Consider the following 19,716-nt stretch of genomic DNA (forward strand, 5'->3'; position numbering starts at 1 on the left):
GGTCAAATTCAAGGTCAAATTCAAGGGTAAAAGGTTTTACAATTTTAACTTGCTCGTATTTATTAAATAATGACAGATTTGGATTCTTTATGACATTAGCTTTCCAATGACACCAATTTCAGCTCATTTGGACAAACGGTTACGGAGATATGGTCATTGGAAACTCTGCCGCCGCGCCATTTTTCGCAGAAATCGCAAAAATTGGGCCGGCCGTAGCGGGAGAACCGTAAGCCCGATTAAGCTCAAACTTGAAATATCAGCTTTGGCAGCCAAAATCAACTTGTATACCAAATTAGAACAAATTTGAAGGAGGTCAGGTTTAACTCATTGGGTGAATTGACATGGATTGACCCTATCATGGTTATTGGCTTTTGCAGATCTCAAAATCAGGGTGTCCTTTGGCTGGGATCACTTTCCTCACAGCTGAGCTCAATTGCATTTGCAGCTTGTTGCAATTTGACCTCACTTTCGCCCTCAATTTAAAATTTGACCTGACTTTTGACCACGGATGACCTAACAAACGCAAACCTGAGCTTCTTTGGCCAAAGTTACACCAATCCACAAAGTTTGAGCTCAATATATTCATGAGCAATTTGAAATGTTTACGTTTTTTGACCTATGACCTCTTAACCGTAGGTCTGACGAAAAGGTCACCGTGGAAACTTTTATTTGTTAGTCCAATGTCAACTCACCCACCAAGTTTGAGCTCCATAGAGGCAATTTGAAATTTCTACCTTTTTTGACCTATGACCTCTTAACCGTAGGTCTGACAAAAAAGGTCACCGTGGAAACTTTTGTGTGTTAGTCCAAGATCCACCCACCCACCAAGTTTGAGCTCCATAGAGGCAATTTGAAATTTCTACCTTTTTTGACCTATGACCTCTTAACCGTAGGTCTGATGAACAGGTCACCGTGGAAACTTTTATTTGTTAGTCCAAGGTCAACACACCCACCAAGTTTGAGCTCCATATATACAATGTAGGAGCAATTTGAAATTAGACTTCAATTGGACTTGACCCTGTCGTTGACCTTTGACCTTAAAAATATAAACTGGTTCTTTCTCATATCAAGCTGCACCCACCCACCAAGTTTGAGGAACGTGCGACCCCTAGTCTCGGAGAAAAATTATAGTAAGATTCACACTTGATGATCATGGTAATGGACATAATCTGTCCACACAGGCAACCTTGACAATGACATTGTAACTTGTCACAATTTGTAGGTCAAAATCATAATCTTCACTGCCAGGATTTGACAACCATGGCCAAATACAGGAAGTAATTATCACTTTATGCCCCAACTCAGAGTCTAACCTGAGGAAAAACTTAATTTCTTGATTGATTGATCCTGGAAATTGCTCTCTACATACATGTAGTTAATTTGAAGAACAACATCCTTTGAACCAATATTACATCCTGTAAATTACATCTTTTTGTTTGTTATAATTTTATTTACAGTGTATATATGCCAGACACATAAACATACGGTTTAAGGGCTGGGGTATGAACGTTTGGACAGTATTTATTGTGGGACATTAGAGCACATCAGACATATCGAATTGCATTCTGAATAAGAAAAATGTCATTCTGATATCAAATAATTTTGATTTTTTGAAATTCGCAATTTAATACACATTTTATGGCAAATCATTAAAAATTGATATTTTTGATATTTAACAGTACTTGAAGTAAACTTTATAAATCTGATGATTTACACTTAAAGTGTATGTAGGTGGGATGAAAAGCCGACGATCAATTGAAAATTTTGACCTTTACATTATTGAAGATATGGATTTTTTTCCCAAAACACCAAAAAAAATTAGGTCTTTTTGGGAAAAAAATCCATATCTTCAATATGAAAGGTCAAAATTTTCAATTGACCGTCGGCTTTTCCTCCCTGCTACATACACTTTAAGAATATGTCATTAGATTTATATAATTTACTTCGAGGACTGTTATATATCAAAATTTGAAAAATATCAAATTTTTATAATTTGTCATAAAATTTGTATTATATTGTGATTTTCAAAAATGAAAATTATTTGATATCAGAAAGACATGCTCGTATTCAGAATGCAATTCGATAGGTCCGAGGTGCTCTCATGTCCCACAAAAAATACTGTTGAAACGCAATAAACGCTCATTTTAGATCCCTTAATGTTATAGCAGAATGGGGGGGGGGGAGAAAGGAACCAGGATTCAAGTAATTTGATAATGAATCAATTTGACAAAAAAAAGAGTCACTAAAAAATCGCCACAACCATATAGGAATATCCAGAGGTGTGTGGATGAGGGAGCAAGTGGGATATGTCAAATGCTGAATTTTTTCTCCCATTCTTCTCCCATTGAGGACCTACTCATACCCAGGCTTCAGCACTTTGGAATGCTTAATCTTGTAGGCCCTATACACCAAAGCTGACAACTATAGACAAAATACACATCTACTGAAACCAATGACATGTTAAAGATCGATATGTCAAGATTTGAAATTGGCAGCTGTGAGATGGATCAGACATGAGGAAACCAAGTTGAAATGTGAAGTCAGGATTTCCTCATCATGAAATTAAAATATTAAAAATAACTGTAAAACCTGTATTTTTCATGCTTTGAGACAAAGAATTCAGATACCAACTGGGCCCCCAAGAACATAACATAATGCAAATGTTTCCTGAAATGTTTTAAGGTCAAAAACCACTAAAAAACCTAAAAAACATTAAAAATTATTTTATAATAAAATTTTGATCTGAAGGATAAATTGGCTTCACCACAATATTTAATTTGTCAAGTTACATTAAGGCCCTACGTAAGCATCCCGGGTATGCATGAAGTCCGAATCAGACTCCACATCACAGCGATGTAGAGTCTGAATCGGACTTAAACTTCACCACTACACAACAACCATGGGACACAGACTAACACCAACTCAAAATCACTCTCATGTGACGGGATTTTGAATAGATGCATGGATGTATCATACGGTGCTGGTTTATTGCAGCAAGATACTATAGCTGAGTGATACTGAATCATGTAATACGATATGTTTGCACCACAAGATTAGGACATTTGGGGGAAAATACCATAAAACCTGATCCAGTTCTTATTTGTTGCACTATGCCTATACTTTTTCTATACGCGATACGGCCATTTTGGATTTATGCAAATTAGACATGGTTCCACTTCTATCTTAATTTTCGGGTATGCTTTTAAATGGTGATTAAATGGATTCTGTTGCAATTAGTGGTTTGTTAAGCCATTATTTTTCTACCCTATCTGAAAATTTGGAATCATGTTTTTTCCACTATTTACTTTTTTAACACAAAAATCGCACAGGAGCCCCTTCATCAACATAGTGTTGCACACTACATACTGCAGATGGGTAAAGTCAAAAATAATGGCACCGTTTGGTTTTTGATGCCTGCTATGCAAATGAAAAAGACCAGAAAAGAAATTCATCTTTCAAAAAGTGTGTTATGATTGGCCCTTTAACCACAGCAATTTGTAGTGTCATATAGCTGTCATGTAAAAAATAATATGCATAATTTTCTTCCCCATATGGTCAGGAGTGTTACATGTTAGCGTGACAAGAAAAGAGGTACTTGTACATGTATTTTAATCATGCACTGTACAAAATCTACAAGTTAAAAAGTTTTGCATTGGTTTTCATGGCATTTTGTGAAGTGTCTGCTATTATTAAGTACCAAATTCTTTCGTATTAGTCCCCTAATATTCTACTTATAAGCATGTGAAGATTACATTGCGAAAAATTAAATATGTTCCCAAAATCACTTGTCGCCAGATTGTGTAGCATTTTAAGGTAATGATGACCAGTAAGAATCCATTTCAGTCTGTTTTTAGTAAAAACAACATTTGGGCCAAACTTTGAAAAAATAAAACTTGCATGATATCAAAACCGTTTTCTTTTTAGAGCGGGTTGAAAAGAGAAATTCTGTCTCGTCAGGAGTGTTACATCAGAATTCAACTTGATTTTTTTTCATACACCAAGGTGGCAATATTCATACATAATAATTTTTATTTTATTAGTGCATTGCGATAGGAACTCAAAAACAAGAAAAAATATTTGCCATTGCTTGAACATGTTTGCTACAGCTATCTAAATAGTCAATGAGTCAATGTCAGGAATGTTACACAGAATTAATTAATTGGTAATAATTCAAATTTCTGAAGAAATTACCAGTCTGTTGGTGTTCTTTTAGCCCTGAAAATATATTCCTGAAGCCAGACTGCTGCAATCATGATGTAAAGACCTTCATATTCAAGAAATATGTACATAAAAACGTGGTTTTCATAGCTCGACCAAAAAGTTACACTCCTGACAATCATTGTAAGTAATACAGGCTCAACAATAAAATTGAACTAATGTAATTCAATTTTTTGCCCCTTTTTGAGATTGTCATAGATAGTGTCACCAAAAAATTACAAAAACTACTTTAGAAAATGTGATTTGCAAATTTATATTTGAGGCTATAGAGTTACTGTAGCAAAGTGTCAGGAGTGTTACAAAAACATGCAAGCTGGGCTCAAAAAATAAAATTGAAAGTAAATCACCTAAATTATGTGCCTTTTTTGAGAGGGCCATTGATGTTGTCAACAAAAAATTACAAAGCTGTTTTAGAAAATGTAGTTTATAAAATATTTCAGGCCATCCAGTTACTATACAGTGTCAGGAGTGTTACACAATAGTACTACCATACTTTGATGGATCCTTACATCAATTTGAAGAACAATGTGATGCTAAATACTTCAACACAGTTTTTGCACATCATATTGCATTATACAAACTTAAACAGAAAATAGTTGAAGATGTTTCTTTTGACAAATAAAAACTTTTGTTCCTGATTTCCACAAATTTTTAGGTGTTTTAATGAAAATTTTATTTTTTTTCCAAAACTTTGTTTCCATGTGAAAAATTCTACATGACTATTTTAGTTTAGTGTCTAGGTAAGACACGGTTTCAGATTTGAAGCAGGTTTGACTGCCAAAAATGGCAAAATATAAAGTTTCAAAAAATATTGTTTTAAACATGTTTTCTAGACTGAAATTTTGTGCAGAATTCATTTCTGAAGTCAGAAATGCACAATCTGTCATTGTTTTCCTGATATGAGCATTACAGTAGAGGCATATGCTTTTGACGGAAATAAAAATATGAGATCCATAAGTGACAACATCATCACAACATATTTGAACTCTATTGGCACACTTATAAAGGCTCTGCAAGGCTCACATCATGTTGTAGTGCAAGTCTGACATCTGATTGGTGCACACACATTAAATATAGGTCACATGATTGCGCAATATTACAGGTACTAACTGTTGCCGATTTTGCTCAAAAATGGGGTGGCAAGTCAATTTGATAAAAAAATTAGAACTCAAAAAATATGCATTTTAGCACAAGTTTGGTACTATATCCCTGTAGTACTGTATCATGGGAATAACTGATTAGTTTTTTAAACATGTCGCCTCATATTTTTTTTTTTTTTTTTACGATTTTTGAAATGCCAAATTTTACGTAATTTACAGATGTCACAAATTGATAAAAAATTAGAAAAGAAAATTGAGAAGGAATGGAAAGATATTAATGTTATACCCAAGTAGGAACTTATACTGTGCATAACTGATTAGTTTTTCAAGCCTATAGCTCTTGTAGTTTTCTTGTAATCCTGATTTTTATAAATGGCGGGAATTTTTACACACATCAAAATTTTAAGGGGTAGGGGAAACATTTTTACATTTTGCAAGTCTTTCCCCTAGTTAAAATGAACAAAGTTAGGTATCACATGAAAGCCCATTAAATACTGCATAGACTGGTAGGTCAACCATCACTGTAGCACCTTCCTATCAAGAGTTATGATTTTTCAAATCAATTGTTTTGCCGAAAACGGCTTATTTTGGCATGTCAATTGTCACGAGGCATGTCATATTTGAATGATTCTGGCGCGCAAATGATTAAGTCAATCACAAAACAAATGCCTGAATCCATCAAATAGTACCCTCAGCTGATATGTTAACATTTTAAAGGGCCATATCTATGTATATTGTAGACTCTATGAGTATACAAAGTTGGCATGTGAAAATTTTTGTCACCCAAAAAGTGCGTTTTCCGGGCAAAATCGGCCACAAATCAACATTTTGTAGCAAAACGATGTACGATGCACGCGTTTTGACAAAAAAATCATGTTCTACAAACAATTTTACCCTAGAAAAGACACCTTAGAAATTAAACATAGCTATTTTCACTCTGGGGTGAATTTTTACACACTTTGGCAGTGAAACCTGCTTCAAATCTGAGACCATGTCGTAATTAAATAAAACTCAAAGAATTACATATTTGCATTATTTTGTCAAAATATAACAAGGAATGACATGGATCTTTTGTGTTATGTTTCTGAAGATTTTAGACTACTTTTGCCAAGTTGTAAAAATATATTTAGTAACATTACTGAAGTAATTTTTTAATTTTTTCTTGAATTTAGATATGTTTGACTTACAATAAGACAACAATTACAATACATCTCTGAACACTGTTTGTAATTTTGACACTTTTGTCACACTTTGGTGCCATTATTTCTGATTATACCCAGATAGGGCTTTCTTGCACTATAATTAATCCTCTCTTTATACATACGCACTTTGGAAATGAATGATGAATTGACAGGCATTCTGGCTTGAACCAGGGAAGTGCGAACCCTGCTTGAACTATTAAGCAAATTGTTGTTTCAAAATTCCTATAGGCACAATGATTCTCCCACAGGGATCATTAATGTCTGTCTGTACTGATAGTCCACCCAAAACATGCTAACCCTTAGGGTCTTGTTAAGGGCCTAATGCTGCATGTAAATATGCTGACAATTTGTTGGGTGCACATCATAGTGGGTGCTGCCAACAGACAATAATTGCCAAGATTGACCATCAAGATTCCTGTAGGCCAACAGGTCTATCTCTTTCCCAGTGAGAAATGGACAAGAAACCATTGTATCCAGGCGCGATGTGCGGATTCAGGGGGGTGGGCCCCCTCTCCCCCCTCCAAAAAAAAGAGGAAAGGAGAGAAGAGAAAAGAAAGAGGGAAAAAGAAAAAAAGAATAAGAGAAAAGGAGAAGGGAAAAGGTTAAATGGCACATATAGTAGGCATATGCCTAAATCGCTGTCGGGTCAATCTATAGGTCTGTGATTATTTTGCTTGAAGGCGGGTCCTCTGGCCAAAAGCATGTGAAAATTACAGCGAGCCTGCCGATATGTAGGGCCCGTCACATTTTGTCACCAAAGTCTGAGGCCTATTAAGACGGACTCCGTGCTGACTTCAATTCAACATCGATCCATGCATGCTTTAATTGCGAATCTCAAGTCTTAGGCCTAAAAGTGTCAGTGTAACATTTAAAATTTTACAAATTGAGTTGGGCCCTTTTTTGTTTTAAAAAGCAATGATATAGTGTAACAAGAGCACCAATGGCGCTGTGGCTCTGCACTTTTTCGTAACAGTGAAAGTAATTGTTCTTGGAGTCGATTGTGCAATGTGACAGATCACATTCAATGGGTACATCTCATTTGCAGAGCATATAAGAATACATCAATCAAGTTAGGGAATTACTATTTAGCGACATGAATCGAATCAGGTGGAATTGGATAGAAATGGGTCCAAATGGACCAAAACTGATCAAAATACATAGGCCAATGTCAAGAATAGTGTTGTCTGTTTATACTAATTTGATCTCAGTTGACCCAGGTGACCCTGAAATGGCCTTCCAAAACTTTGGCTCTAAATAGTGACTGTACCCACCAGGTATCATGCATATCCAACAGTTTTTACTCATTTGACCTCAGATAACCCCTGGTGACCCCAAAATGACCTTCCAAAATGTGACTGCAAATGTTGACTGCATCCACCAAGTTTCATGTCCGTCCAAAAGTTTTTACTAATTTGACCTCAGATGACCCCTGGTGACCCGAAATGACCTTCCACAAATTTGACACCCAATGTTGACTGTACCCACAAAGTTTCATGCCCATGTGACAGCTGTTACTAAATTGACCTCAGATGACCCATGGTGACCCTGAAATGACCTTCCAAAAATGTGGCTCTAAATGTTGACTGTAGGCCCTACCTACCATGTTTCATGCTCATATAACAGTTTTTACTAATTTGACTTTAAATGACCCCTGGATGACCTCAGGTGACCCTGAAATGACCTTCCCAAAATTGGGCTCTAAATGGCGACTGTACCCGCCAAGATTCATGCCCATCCGACAGTTTTTACTAATTTGACCTCAAATGACCCCTAGTGACCCCAAAATGACCTTCCAAAAATTTTACTCTAAATGTTGACTGTACCCACCAAGTTTCATGCCCATCCGACAGTTGTTACTAATTTGACCTCAAATGACCCCTGGTGACCCCAAAATGACCTTCCAAAAATTTGACTCAAAATGTTGACTGTACCCACCAAGTTTCATACCCAAATGACAGTTTTTACGAATTAGACCTCAGATGACCCCAAAATGTGACTGCAAATGTTGACTGCATCCACCAAGTTTCATGTCCGTCCAAAAGGTTTTACTAAATTGACCTCAGATGACCCCTGGTGACCCGAAATGACCTTCCACAAATTTGACTCCAAATGTTGACTGTACCCACAAAGTTTCATGCCCCTGTGACAGCTGTTACTAAATTGACCTCAGATGACCCATGGTGACCCTGAAATGACCTTCCAAAAATGTGGCTCTAAATGTTGACTGTAGGCCCTACCTACCTTGCTTCATGCTCATATAACCGTTTTTACTAATTTGACTTTAAATGACCCCTGGATGACCTCAGTTGACCCTGAAATGACCTTCCCAAAATTGGGCTCTAAATGGCGACTGTACCCACCAAGATTCATGCCCATCCGACAGTTTTTACTAAGTTGACCTCAGATGACCCCTGGTGACCCCAAAATGACCTTCCAAAAATTTGACTCTAAATGTTGACTGTACCCACCAAGTTTCATGCCCATCTGACAGTTGTTACTAATTTGACCTCAAATGACCCCTGGTGACCCCAAAATGACCTTCCAAAAAATTTGACTCAAAATGTTGACTACCACCAAGTTTCATACCCATATGACAGTTTTTACGAACTAGACCTCAAGATGACCCCAAAATGACCTTTTAATTTGACTCCAAATGTTGACTGTACCCACAAAGTTTCGTGCCCATACGACAATTGTTACTAATTTGACCTCAGATAGATGACCCATGGTGACCCTGAAATGACCTTCCAAAAATTTGACTCTAAATGTTGACTGCACCCACCAAGTTTCATGCCCATACAACAGTTTTTACTAATTTGACCACAAACGACCCCTGGTGACCCCGAAATGACCTTCCAAAAATTTGGCTCTAAATGTTGACTGCACCCACCAAGTTTCATGCCCATACGACAGTTTTTACTAATTTGACCTCAAATGACCCTTGGTGACCCCTGAAATGACCTTCCCAAAATTTGGCTCTAAATGTTGACTGCACCAGCAAGTTTCATGCCCATACGACAGTTTTACTAATTTGACCTTAAATGACCCCGGTGACCCCGAAATGACCTTCCCAAATTTGGCTCTAAATGTTGACTGCACCCACTAAGTTTCATGCCCATACAACAGTTTTTACTAATTTGACCTCAGATGACCCCTGGTGACCCCGAAATGACCTTCCAAATATTTGACTCCAAATGTTTACTGTATCCACCAAATTTCATGTCCATCCGGCAGTTTTTACTAATTTGACCTCAGATGACCTCTGGTGACCCCGAAATGACCACAAAAATTGGCCGTAAATGTTGATTGTACCTTCCAAATATTTGACTCCAAATGTTTACTGTATCCACCAAATTTCATGTCCATCCGGCAGTTTTTACTAATTTGACCTCAGATGACCTCTGGTGACCCCGAAATGACCACAAAAATTGGCCGTAAATGTTGATTGTACCCACCAAGTTTCATACCCATACGATAGTTTATACTAATTTGACCTCAGATGACCCCTGGTGACCCCGAATTGACCTTCCAAAAATTTGACTCCAAATGTTGACTGTACCCACCCCAGTTTCATGCCCTTACGACAGTTGTTACTAATTTCCTAAAGCAATCGGGTCAAATTATTTTTTTTTTGGTAACTTTTTCTGATATTGGGAATATTTTTTAAGTGATTTCCCTCCCCATCCACCCCCCCTGGCTGCCATTGATTGCTTGACATTACTTTTGATTTCTCTCAAAAACTTAGCTCATGATTAATATTGTGCAGCCTAGAGTAAAACATTAAACTTTGCAACTTTCAATCAACATGATCAATGATTTCTGAAACCACTAATTTCAGTCACATTTGAATTCAATAATTATTTATTTCAACTTTTCTATTTCTGCCACCCCCCCCTATGAATTATTCATTCATAACTGTGATGACCTTGGGACCGTCCAATCAGAATCAACATGATCAATCAATGCGCCGTAAGGTCATGACCTCTGTGTGGTGAAACCAAAATAAACAGTCAACAAGTACCGTCGGATCCGTGCGGGTCGCTAAGGGACAAGGAATTCAATTTTGAAAAAAAGAAAAAAAATTCGGGAAAAAAAAAATTCGGAAAAAAAAAATTTCGAAAAAAAAAATTTCCAAAAAGAAATTTTGGAAAAAAAAATTCGGAAAAAAAGAAAATTTTGGAACAAAAAAATTTCAAAAAAAAATTTCCAAAACAAAAATTTCGGAAAAAAAAAAAAAATTCGGAAAAAAAAAATTTCAAAAAAAAAAAAAAAATTTCGGAAAAAAAATTTTCCAAATGAAAAAAAAAATTCAATTCAATTTCCCTTAATTCTCTTCAAAAAAAATCCCAATTTCCCTTAATTCTCTTCAATTTCCCTTAACTTCCCTCAATTTCCCCTCATTTTCCCAAATTTCGGGACTAAACTCTTTTCCAGTATGGGGCAGGTATAGGCCCTCCCCCTCACCAAGTATCATAGCCATGCGACAAACAATGTAGACGTAACAGCATTTTTTAGCGTTTGTTACTAACGGACTAACGGACGGATGGACGGACGGACGGACAGAATAACAGACGGAGAGACATGGTGACTTATAGAGCTGCTACCCGCAGCTAAAAATGGCGAGATTGGTCGGCACAGTCGATGTAACATCGATCAAATAAACCGTGGTCTAATTTCTTAAGAAGTCCTGGCCTAAAAACTATGTTGTTTTTCAGGAGAAAACATATTAATCTTTGATATTCTGAAGTATAAAATTGTTGGGCAAAGTGGAACATCATTTATTTAGACTGTTTTTGCTATGGAAAAAATACGAAAATTTTTCAATTTTGCGAAGAGGGGTAGATCAAATTGAAAATATAATTTCTCCTCAGAATCATGGTTTAATTGACTGTTTCTAACAATTAAATCTACAAAGAGCGTGATGAAATACGAAGAGCTTGCATGACTTTCGGTCCGTGTTCAGATAGCAGGTGCACTTGACTTGCCAAAGAAAAATAGTGCAATCCGTCTATTTCCGTCATCTTCTCGCAACTTAAATTATACAGACCAAAATAATCTCTAGCACACACAGGGAGCCAAGCAAAGGGATTGAAATTGCTCGTTTCTCATGACGATTTCGGACTTTTCTTTCATAAAATAACTACAACCCAATATGGAGTGCAATCGATTGAAAAATAACTTGTAGAAAGTTAGAACTCAATTTTAAAAGCACATATCGCACACAGAAATAACTTTAGCATAAAAAAGCACCATCGGAAGTGGCCGAAAAATGAAGCAAAATACAGCGTCCACTTAGCGCGATCACGATCGACCACCTTGGTCTGGGGCGGACATTTTAAAAATGAATTTAGGAGAGCAGCAACGGCATCACTTGCATTACATTCCAGATGTTAAATCTACATCATATGCAAAATTTGAGGAAATTCGCACAAGTCAGTTTTATTTTAGGGCCATTTGTCTATAACTGGTCTTTACATGTAGCCCTATGGAGAGAGTGCCCGTTGAGGGCGCTATAACCCCCATTTTAGGAACAAAAATGTAATTTAAAAAAAACGGACTCGTTCGAATTTTCTAAAATTTTCAGAGTATGTAGTATGTACATGTAGAAATATAATTAAGTAGTTGCCCTATCTGCTCTCCTCCAAAAAAATAAAAAGTCCTATACCTCAATGATAATGAAACCTAGGTGGCTCCGTCAAGCAAGCTTGGAACCAAAAATGATGCACCGAATGGCTTAATTTCAATTGGACCTTCACTTTGAAAAATTTCCAAACTTCTGAGGGGGAATATCCCCCTCATACACCCCCTGCGTATACAAATAAGTGCCCGCCACTTGATGTTTTAACCAATAATTCATACAATAACCGTAAAAAAAAGTGGTTTCAATTGGCCTAGCTGTCATTTCGCAAATTTGATATTTTCGGCTTTTTCAAACTAAAATTTTACACAATAATAGTGCTAAAAATGGTCCACCCAATGGCTTCAATTAGGTCTTGACTTCATTTTGCAAAAGTTTCTCACTGAGGGGGCCACCACCCTGACACCCCCCTGCGTGCGCAGCTTTATGTTTACATCTAAAGCAATAAAGGTCAACACTTGTCCATGAATGGCTTCAATTGGGCCGTCATTTCGCAAATTTTCGGCCTTTTCAAACATAAAATTTTACACAATAATAGTGCAAAAATAGTCCACCAAATGGCTTCAATTTATAGGTCTTCATTTTACAAACTTTTCTCTCACTTCTGAGGGCGAACATCCCCTTCAGACACCCCCTGCGAGCGCAACTTTATGGGTACCGGTACATAATTATAAAGCAATAATTCATTCTGATGCGATCGCATGTCGTGATCGGCTGTGTTTACTTTGACTCGCATTGCTTTGTACCCTACTACCCGGTGTCATGCTCCAGCGAATCCGACTAGATTTCGAATACAATATTAGTCTTCTTGGATGATAAACCCTTCGAAATACTCACAGGGGGTTTTTGTGTCTACAAATTACAATATAGCCTCGAACATTAAGCTCATCGGCACCGCGGCAATATGGATGACACATCGTGAGAGTGTTAATCTGCTATGTTGCAGGAGTTACAATGGACTTCACTAGAAGAGTGGCGTAAAACATCCAGCCTCCTTCTCTTGTACAAGATCAAGCACAGCATTGTGGCAGTAAATCCAGCCTGTTACCTCACTCCAATGGCTCCATCCATCACAAGGTCTTACCATCCAGACAAATTCCAACGTATTCCATCACGTATCCAGTTGTATCGCTACTCCTTCTTCCCACGTACAGTGGTGTGGTGGAATACCCTTCCAGCGAGCACCTTATCATCACCATCTTATGAGGTGTTCAGGGGAGCAGTAGCTGCAGCCAACCCATAATTTCCCATGGTCTTTTTACTCGCACATATGTAATTTTCTGCACTGATGGCACCTTCACCGCACATGTACAACCTTATTCCTTGGCGGGAAATCCAAGCTGATGGACTACATGCCAAGTATTGCAGTAGAAGTAGAAGTCTGGTTTGCTCGAGAAGTCTAGCTACAAAATTGGCCCACCGATAGCTACATGTACACAATTACTAGGCTAGGAGACCTTTGTATTCAAAATCTAGTCAGATTCGCCGAAGCATGACACTGTGTAAAGCAATGGAAACACAGCCAATCATAACGGGCGATCGCATCAAAAATGTTGCTAAAATTGCAGTTCAACTAAATTTTGGACTGTTCAAAATGTACGCAATCTTATTCAAAAGATAAAGTTGACTCATCAAAATAACTTTCATCTAATTTCAACATTTTAAAACAAATAAATAACCTGCACCGTTGTAAAATATTGCAACGCTGAAAAACGATAGAGACGTACTCAGCATCGAACATGAAACTATTGTGTGCAAATTCGAAGCTAGAGTTCTCGAGTACGGTATATATACTCAGTTCCAGTAATTGGAACTCACGACTCCGACCCGACTAAGACAGTCCTCAAAGTAAAAAATTGGTACTTAATGTACTCGTGTAACTTTAAGTACAACCACTACGTATGTACGTACAGTATGTATGTGTGAGCCACACTTTAAGTACCGGTACAACTGTCATTGAGTCGAGTACTGTTGGCCTACATGTGCATTAGTGAATGTTTATTTTAGTGCACATGTTATGATGTTACCTATTTTAAAAAGTCTAAGAGTCTTCTTACCTTATAATAAGCAAATTGAAGATAACTATATGGTGCCTGGCTTAAATATTTATCCGTAACTTCTTGATTAATTCTCTCCGGCCTGCTTCCAAGTTTATCAAACTTGCACTTTCGTATGCACAATGCCTTCTTAAAAATAGCTTGGAAATATCTTTGTTCATTAAGACCGTCATTATCAATTGCTACTTTAGTTACATTTAGGCATTTAATACGACAATATGCTAAACTTGAACGATAGTATCTAAATTCCTTGATTCCATTTTCGAAGTACCATATCGTATCTGCCCATTCTTCATTCGTGTAAGCAGTCATACCACTTTGAAACCACTCATCATAAGTTCTCTCATCCACGAGCTCCGAAGAGTCTAAATATAACTCACTTTCCACCGATTTGAAAAGTAAATAAGTCACAGATAAAGTGAATATACAAGTACATAATGATATAAGCTGTGCCATGACTGCAATAAGCTGCATTTACCGGTAAAACCAGCGTAAATTTCCCAGCATTAAACAAGTTTTGGTTCCTTACTCCATGTGCATCCACGTTTCTTCCAGGGTTTCTTCACCTGTCAAATGACTCAATTATCTCGATATCGATGTGTTTGTTTACGTGGCCGTGTTGCCAGTTAATTGTTCTCAATATGAACCTATATTCAAAAGCGAGTAAATCGCTGGATTAGCAACTTGCGCTTTTGTTTTGCACACATTCCCAATAAAGCCTTTTTGGAAGCGTTACACAGACTTTACAATATATTGTACGTACATGTACAGTCTCTATAAGAAAAGGGTGTATGTATGTACTGATAATACCGGGTCAAAATGATGTAACCGGCAATTTCTTTTTCTTGCCTTTGCAACGAAATTTATATTTTTCCCTCCTGACCAAGAAACTGGCTACACCCCTGGTATACAAGTCTTAAGCATTTCCATTTTGAGTATGTGCCCAGATGTTCCTCTCAATTTCCATTTTTGTGTTACTTTTTTATTTGATTATTGGTTGTAAGAATGAAACATGAAAAAAATAGAATGCATGTGAAAAATACCATAAATGTAAACTTGCATGTTTGTAGGAGACTTTATAGCCTATATTAATAAATAAATGTATAAACAAACAAATAGATAAATCCAAGATAATACATCCAAGATGGTTGAAATCATCCAAAAGTAACTGAGTGCTCAACCAAAAAACACACGTGTGACCAAAAAGGGAGCTTAATAATTAATACAAATCTGTTTCGTAAGGCCACTATGGGCCTCACTTATCAGAAGCACATAACCATAATACGAAACAGATTTGTAAAAGTACTAATGTAACTGTATCAAGTCCAATTAATTAATTATGTATAAACAAACATGTATAATTGTTATAATTGTGATTGAGTTCCTTACTGCACAAATGGAGGGAGTTATTTTTTAACCTCTTGGAAGGGGGGTGGGTTAAAAAAATTGTACCAAGCCCCCACCAAAGTATTTCTGAACACATAACTCCAAGAGTATAGTACCGGTACTAGTATCAGGGACCCGTCAAAATTGTCTGAATCTAATAGTTTTTGTTTAATTAGGCAACAATTTTGTAAGTTTCTTAAAATTTCTTTGGATCAAGAGATGGCGGTAGACCACTTGAGCAAATGGACAGGCAGTACAGGATACGCTGCTGACAAAACTGACATTTTGAACATTCTTAAGGGAACTGGAATGAGCGTTTTGAGCGTTTTGAGCGTTTCGACAGCATTTTTTGAGTGTGGGACATGAGAGCACATCAGACCTATCGAATTGCATTCTGAATACGAAGAATGTCTTTCTGATATCAAATAATTTTCATTTTATAAAATTCACGATATAATACACATTTTATGACAAATTATTAAAATTTGATATTTTTCACATTTTGAAGATAGCCTATAACAGTCCTCGAAGTAAATTTTATAAATTTAATGATATAATCTTAAAGTGTATGTAGCTGGGAGGAAAAGCCGACGATCAATTGAAAATTTTGACTTTTCATATTGAAGATATGGATTTCTTTCCCAAAAAGACCTAATTTTGTGGGTGTTTTGGGAAAAAAATCCATATCTTCAATACAAAAGGTCAAAATTTTCAATTGATCGTCGGCTTTTCAAGTTCATCCCACCTACATGCACTTTAGGTATAAATCATCAGATTTATTAAGTTTACTTCGAGTACTGTTAAATATCAAAATATCAATTTTAATGATTTGCCATTAAATGTGTATTAAATTGCAATTTCAAAAATCCAAATTATTTGATATCAGAAAACCATTCTTCGTATTCAGAATGCAATTCGATATGTCTGATGTGCTCTAATGTCCCACAATAAATAGGCCTACTGTCCAAACGTTCATACCCCTTCCCTTAAAAACATTATTTTGATTAATAATTAGTTGAAGTGAAATTAAGATAAATTAGAGAATAAGTTGGTCCTGGTATGGGTTAAGGGATCTGGAATGAGCGTTTCGACAGTATTTTTTGTGGGACATGAGAGCACATTAGACATCAAATAATTTTCTTTTTTTGAAATTCACGATATAATATTTTATGACAAATTATTAAAATTTGATATTTTTCACATATTTGATATATATAACAGTCCTCGAAGTAAATTTTACAAATCTAATTATATATTCTTAACGTGTATGTAGTTGGGAGGAAAAGCCGACGATCAATTGAAAATTTTGACCGCCGTCGCCCGATCCAGTCCAGTCAATCTAAACAAAATAGTGGTGTCACTCACCACTAATTGCAACAGAATTTTTTCACTTTTATACATTTTAGAGATGTCCCCTGAACATCATACCAAAAATATACTAAAATATACTTGGTGGAAAGGTAGTTTTTGGCGGGAAAAGGTCATACAGGGGTCAAATTTCAAAATTGCTTTAATCTTTTTAAAAACTATACCAAAGCATTCCTCTAGTCTTAAGGATTCAAAAAATTAAAGTATAGTTTGTCATATCTGTGATGTAGGGTAACTTGGGGCAAATTGGGACACAGGGTAATTTGGGACAGTGATTTCGGAAATACTATTATACCTTAAAATAGTCACATTTTGCCCATTTTTGCAACAAAATAACTTTGATATAATGTCTATTTATATTTCAAACCGTTTAAAAGTACCATTCTTCATTAAACAGGAACTTCTGAGGGCCATAAGCTTAACACATCAAAATAAGTATTCCATTTTTTTGTCATGTCTAAGCAGAGGTCACGACTTGTGGCTCAATATCTGAATCAATGGTCCGGATTAGTGTTTCTCAAATTAAAAAATAACTTCTAAGCTACCCTTTCAATTAAATAAGACAACAATTGTAACTTTTTTCTTCGAAAATTATAAGAAAAGCTTTCTTTTAGAAATATGCCAAATTGGGGTAAAATGGGACGCCATTGATTTACTGTGTGCTAACTCAAACTGTCCCATTTTGCCCCAACAAAAAAAGTCCCATAGTAAATCAATGGCGTCCCATTTTACCCCAGCTGTCCCATTTTACCCCAGCCTCTGTTACAGAAAAATCTTGCAGTGGGGTAAAATGGGACGCCTTAAAGACACCTTAATAAAATAATGAAGCCGGAGGCCGACCGGCACCAATTTTTGTGAAACGTAAGTCTACTAGACACTTGGTGATGTACCTTTTGTTTTGTAGTGGTCACTTGTCGCAAGTTGTCGGGTATTAGTATTATAGCCGAGTAAAATCTGGTGGGGCAAAATGGGACATTAGGTGGACCAATTTGCCCCACTTCCCCCTACCATTCTCAAGTTATAAGCAAAAAGGTCAAAGGTCAAATTTTGGGCTCCACGTGGGTCAACTTCGAAAAAATCCAATCTCCTTAAAAATGGTCTCAATGTGTTCGTCTTTTAAAAACACTCCAAAATAAGAATAGTTTGCCATATCTTGGATGTTTCGTTACCTAGGTAGCAGGGTAAAAGAGGTCATTGACCATTGAACTCTATTGACCCCCGACCTAGTTTTCGATGTTACGCATGTATGTTTTTAGCTTGTTTTTCTGCCTCCGCAGGAGGTAGTATGCTTTGAAATTTACACCTAAAATGCCGCACATTGCGCGGCATGTAGGCCGATTGTACAAATTTATATTCTGACAAGTACTCTAATTTCCGCCCAATATCGAGGGCCCAATATATATCCCCCACCTCTTTGCGCCATACATAAATTCGCCTATCACCATTTCCGAATGTTCAAAAAGGTAATCACGCTTCCTCAGCATGTGCAATAAATTAGCATTAAAATTAATCTTATTCTATAGGGATTCTAGAAACGCCTAGCACGTTGCGCCAATGGCGTGGGTCTATCAAGTTAATGAATTATGCATTAGAATATTTTCAAACTCATATGTTGTATAATTGAAGACCGAATTAAAAAAGACTAGCTTGCGTATGCCGTCCTGTAAACCAGACCAAAATGCCATACTGCGCAGGTCAGCAACCAATCACGGCGCGCCTTTGTCATGACGTCAGACGCAAACTAGTCTTTTTTTAATTCGGTCTTTAATTATAGGTTGTAGCCTCAGCGCTCATCAGCAGCCACACCACCTCAATGCCTTCGGTGTGATCAGCAGCTTTATCGTTGAAGACAAGTTGGAAAACCGTTATGCTGTGGCAATGGGAATACACCTCAAACAAGGTTTAATTTCATGATTACATGAAACCTGATTATTAATGCAAAAACTTTGGCTGGAGAAGTTGAAGCTGACGTTCATGGCGACACTTTGGATGTGATAATTTGACATCATGGATTGTTTTGTGCAAAATTGGAGGTATTTTTGTGCCACGGCGAGTCAGCAGACCGACTGGCATGCATGCTAGGCTCGACTAGGCCACAATCATGATCCGATGCATTTGAACTGCAATGTATGGTATGATACGCCTATGGCCGGCTTCATTGCTGCCCGGGCATTGCTGTTCAAATACATGTACTAAAGTATTGCAATTTTATTGCGTTGATATAATTCGGAATAATTCGTTTTAAAGTATTTGCTTCCCCAATTCCCATGCGTGGTTGTGTTTTATGTTCTACTGAGTAGGCCTACTGTTGCAATATTTTTGCATGCATACCCATGACCGTTTCAAGACTTTGACTGAGAAATTTGCTTTTTGTTTGTTAAGATAAAAATAAAAATAAAATGCAAGAATCATCTTTCCCCACACAATACTTCTTACAAACAAGGTGTTGATATTGGCCCTTTCGATGCAAGACAAAGCACAAATGAAGGAAACAAAACAAAACAATAATGTTTTTGATTTTTTATTCAATTACACATACAATAAGAGTAATGACCTTTAAAAAGACCCCCCCTAAATTTAATAATATTAATATTATTTTAGTCCTGAATACAAAATATAATAAACAAGCATTAAAAAAATCTGAAACGTTACAATCGTAATTTTCAGTCAAAAAATCCACGAGAAATGACTCTTGATACAACTTAGGCATATATGCATTTAAAAAACAGAAACGGCTGCCTGCATCT

General features: G+C 36.7%; 1 protein-coding gene across 1 annotated transcript in view; it reads right to left on the reverse strand.

Moving 5' to 3' along the window:
• The window catches only part of LOC140166496 (prolyl 3-hydroxylase 1-like), a 78,005-nt gene extending 63,147 nt beyond the window's left edge, over positions 1–14,858 (reverse strand). Inside the window, exon 1 of the mRNA XM_072189977.1 lies at positions 14,216–14,858. Coding sequence (XP_072046078.1) covers positions 14,216–14,689 — 474 coding nt within the window. The 5' untranslated portion in view covers positions 14,690–14,858. The remainder of the gene's footprint in view (positions 1–14,215) is intronic.
• Between the last annotated feature and the right edge of the window lie 4,858 nt (positions 14,859–19,716).

The sequence above is a fragment of the Amphiura filiformis genome, chromosome 12, assembly GCF_039555335.1.
Source record: "Amphiura filiformis chromosome 12, Afil_fr2py, whole genome shotgun sequence".
Classification (NCBI taxonomy): Eukaryota; Metazoa; Echinodermata; class Ophiuroidea; order Amphilepidida; family Amphiuridae; genus Amphiura; species Amphiura filiformis.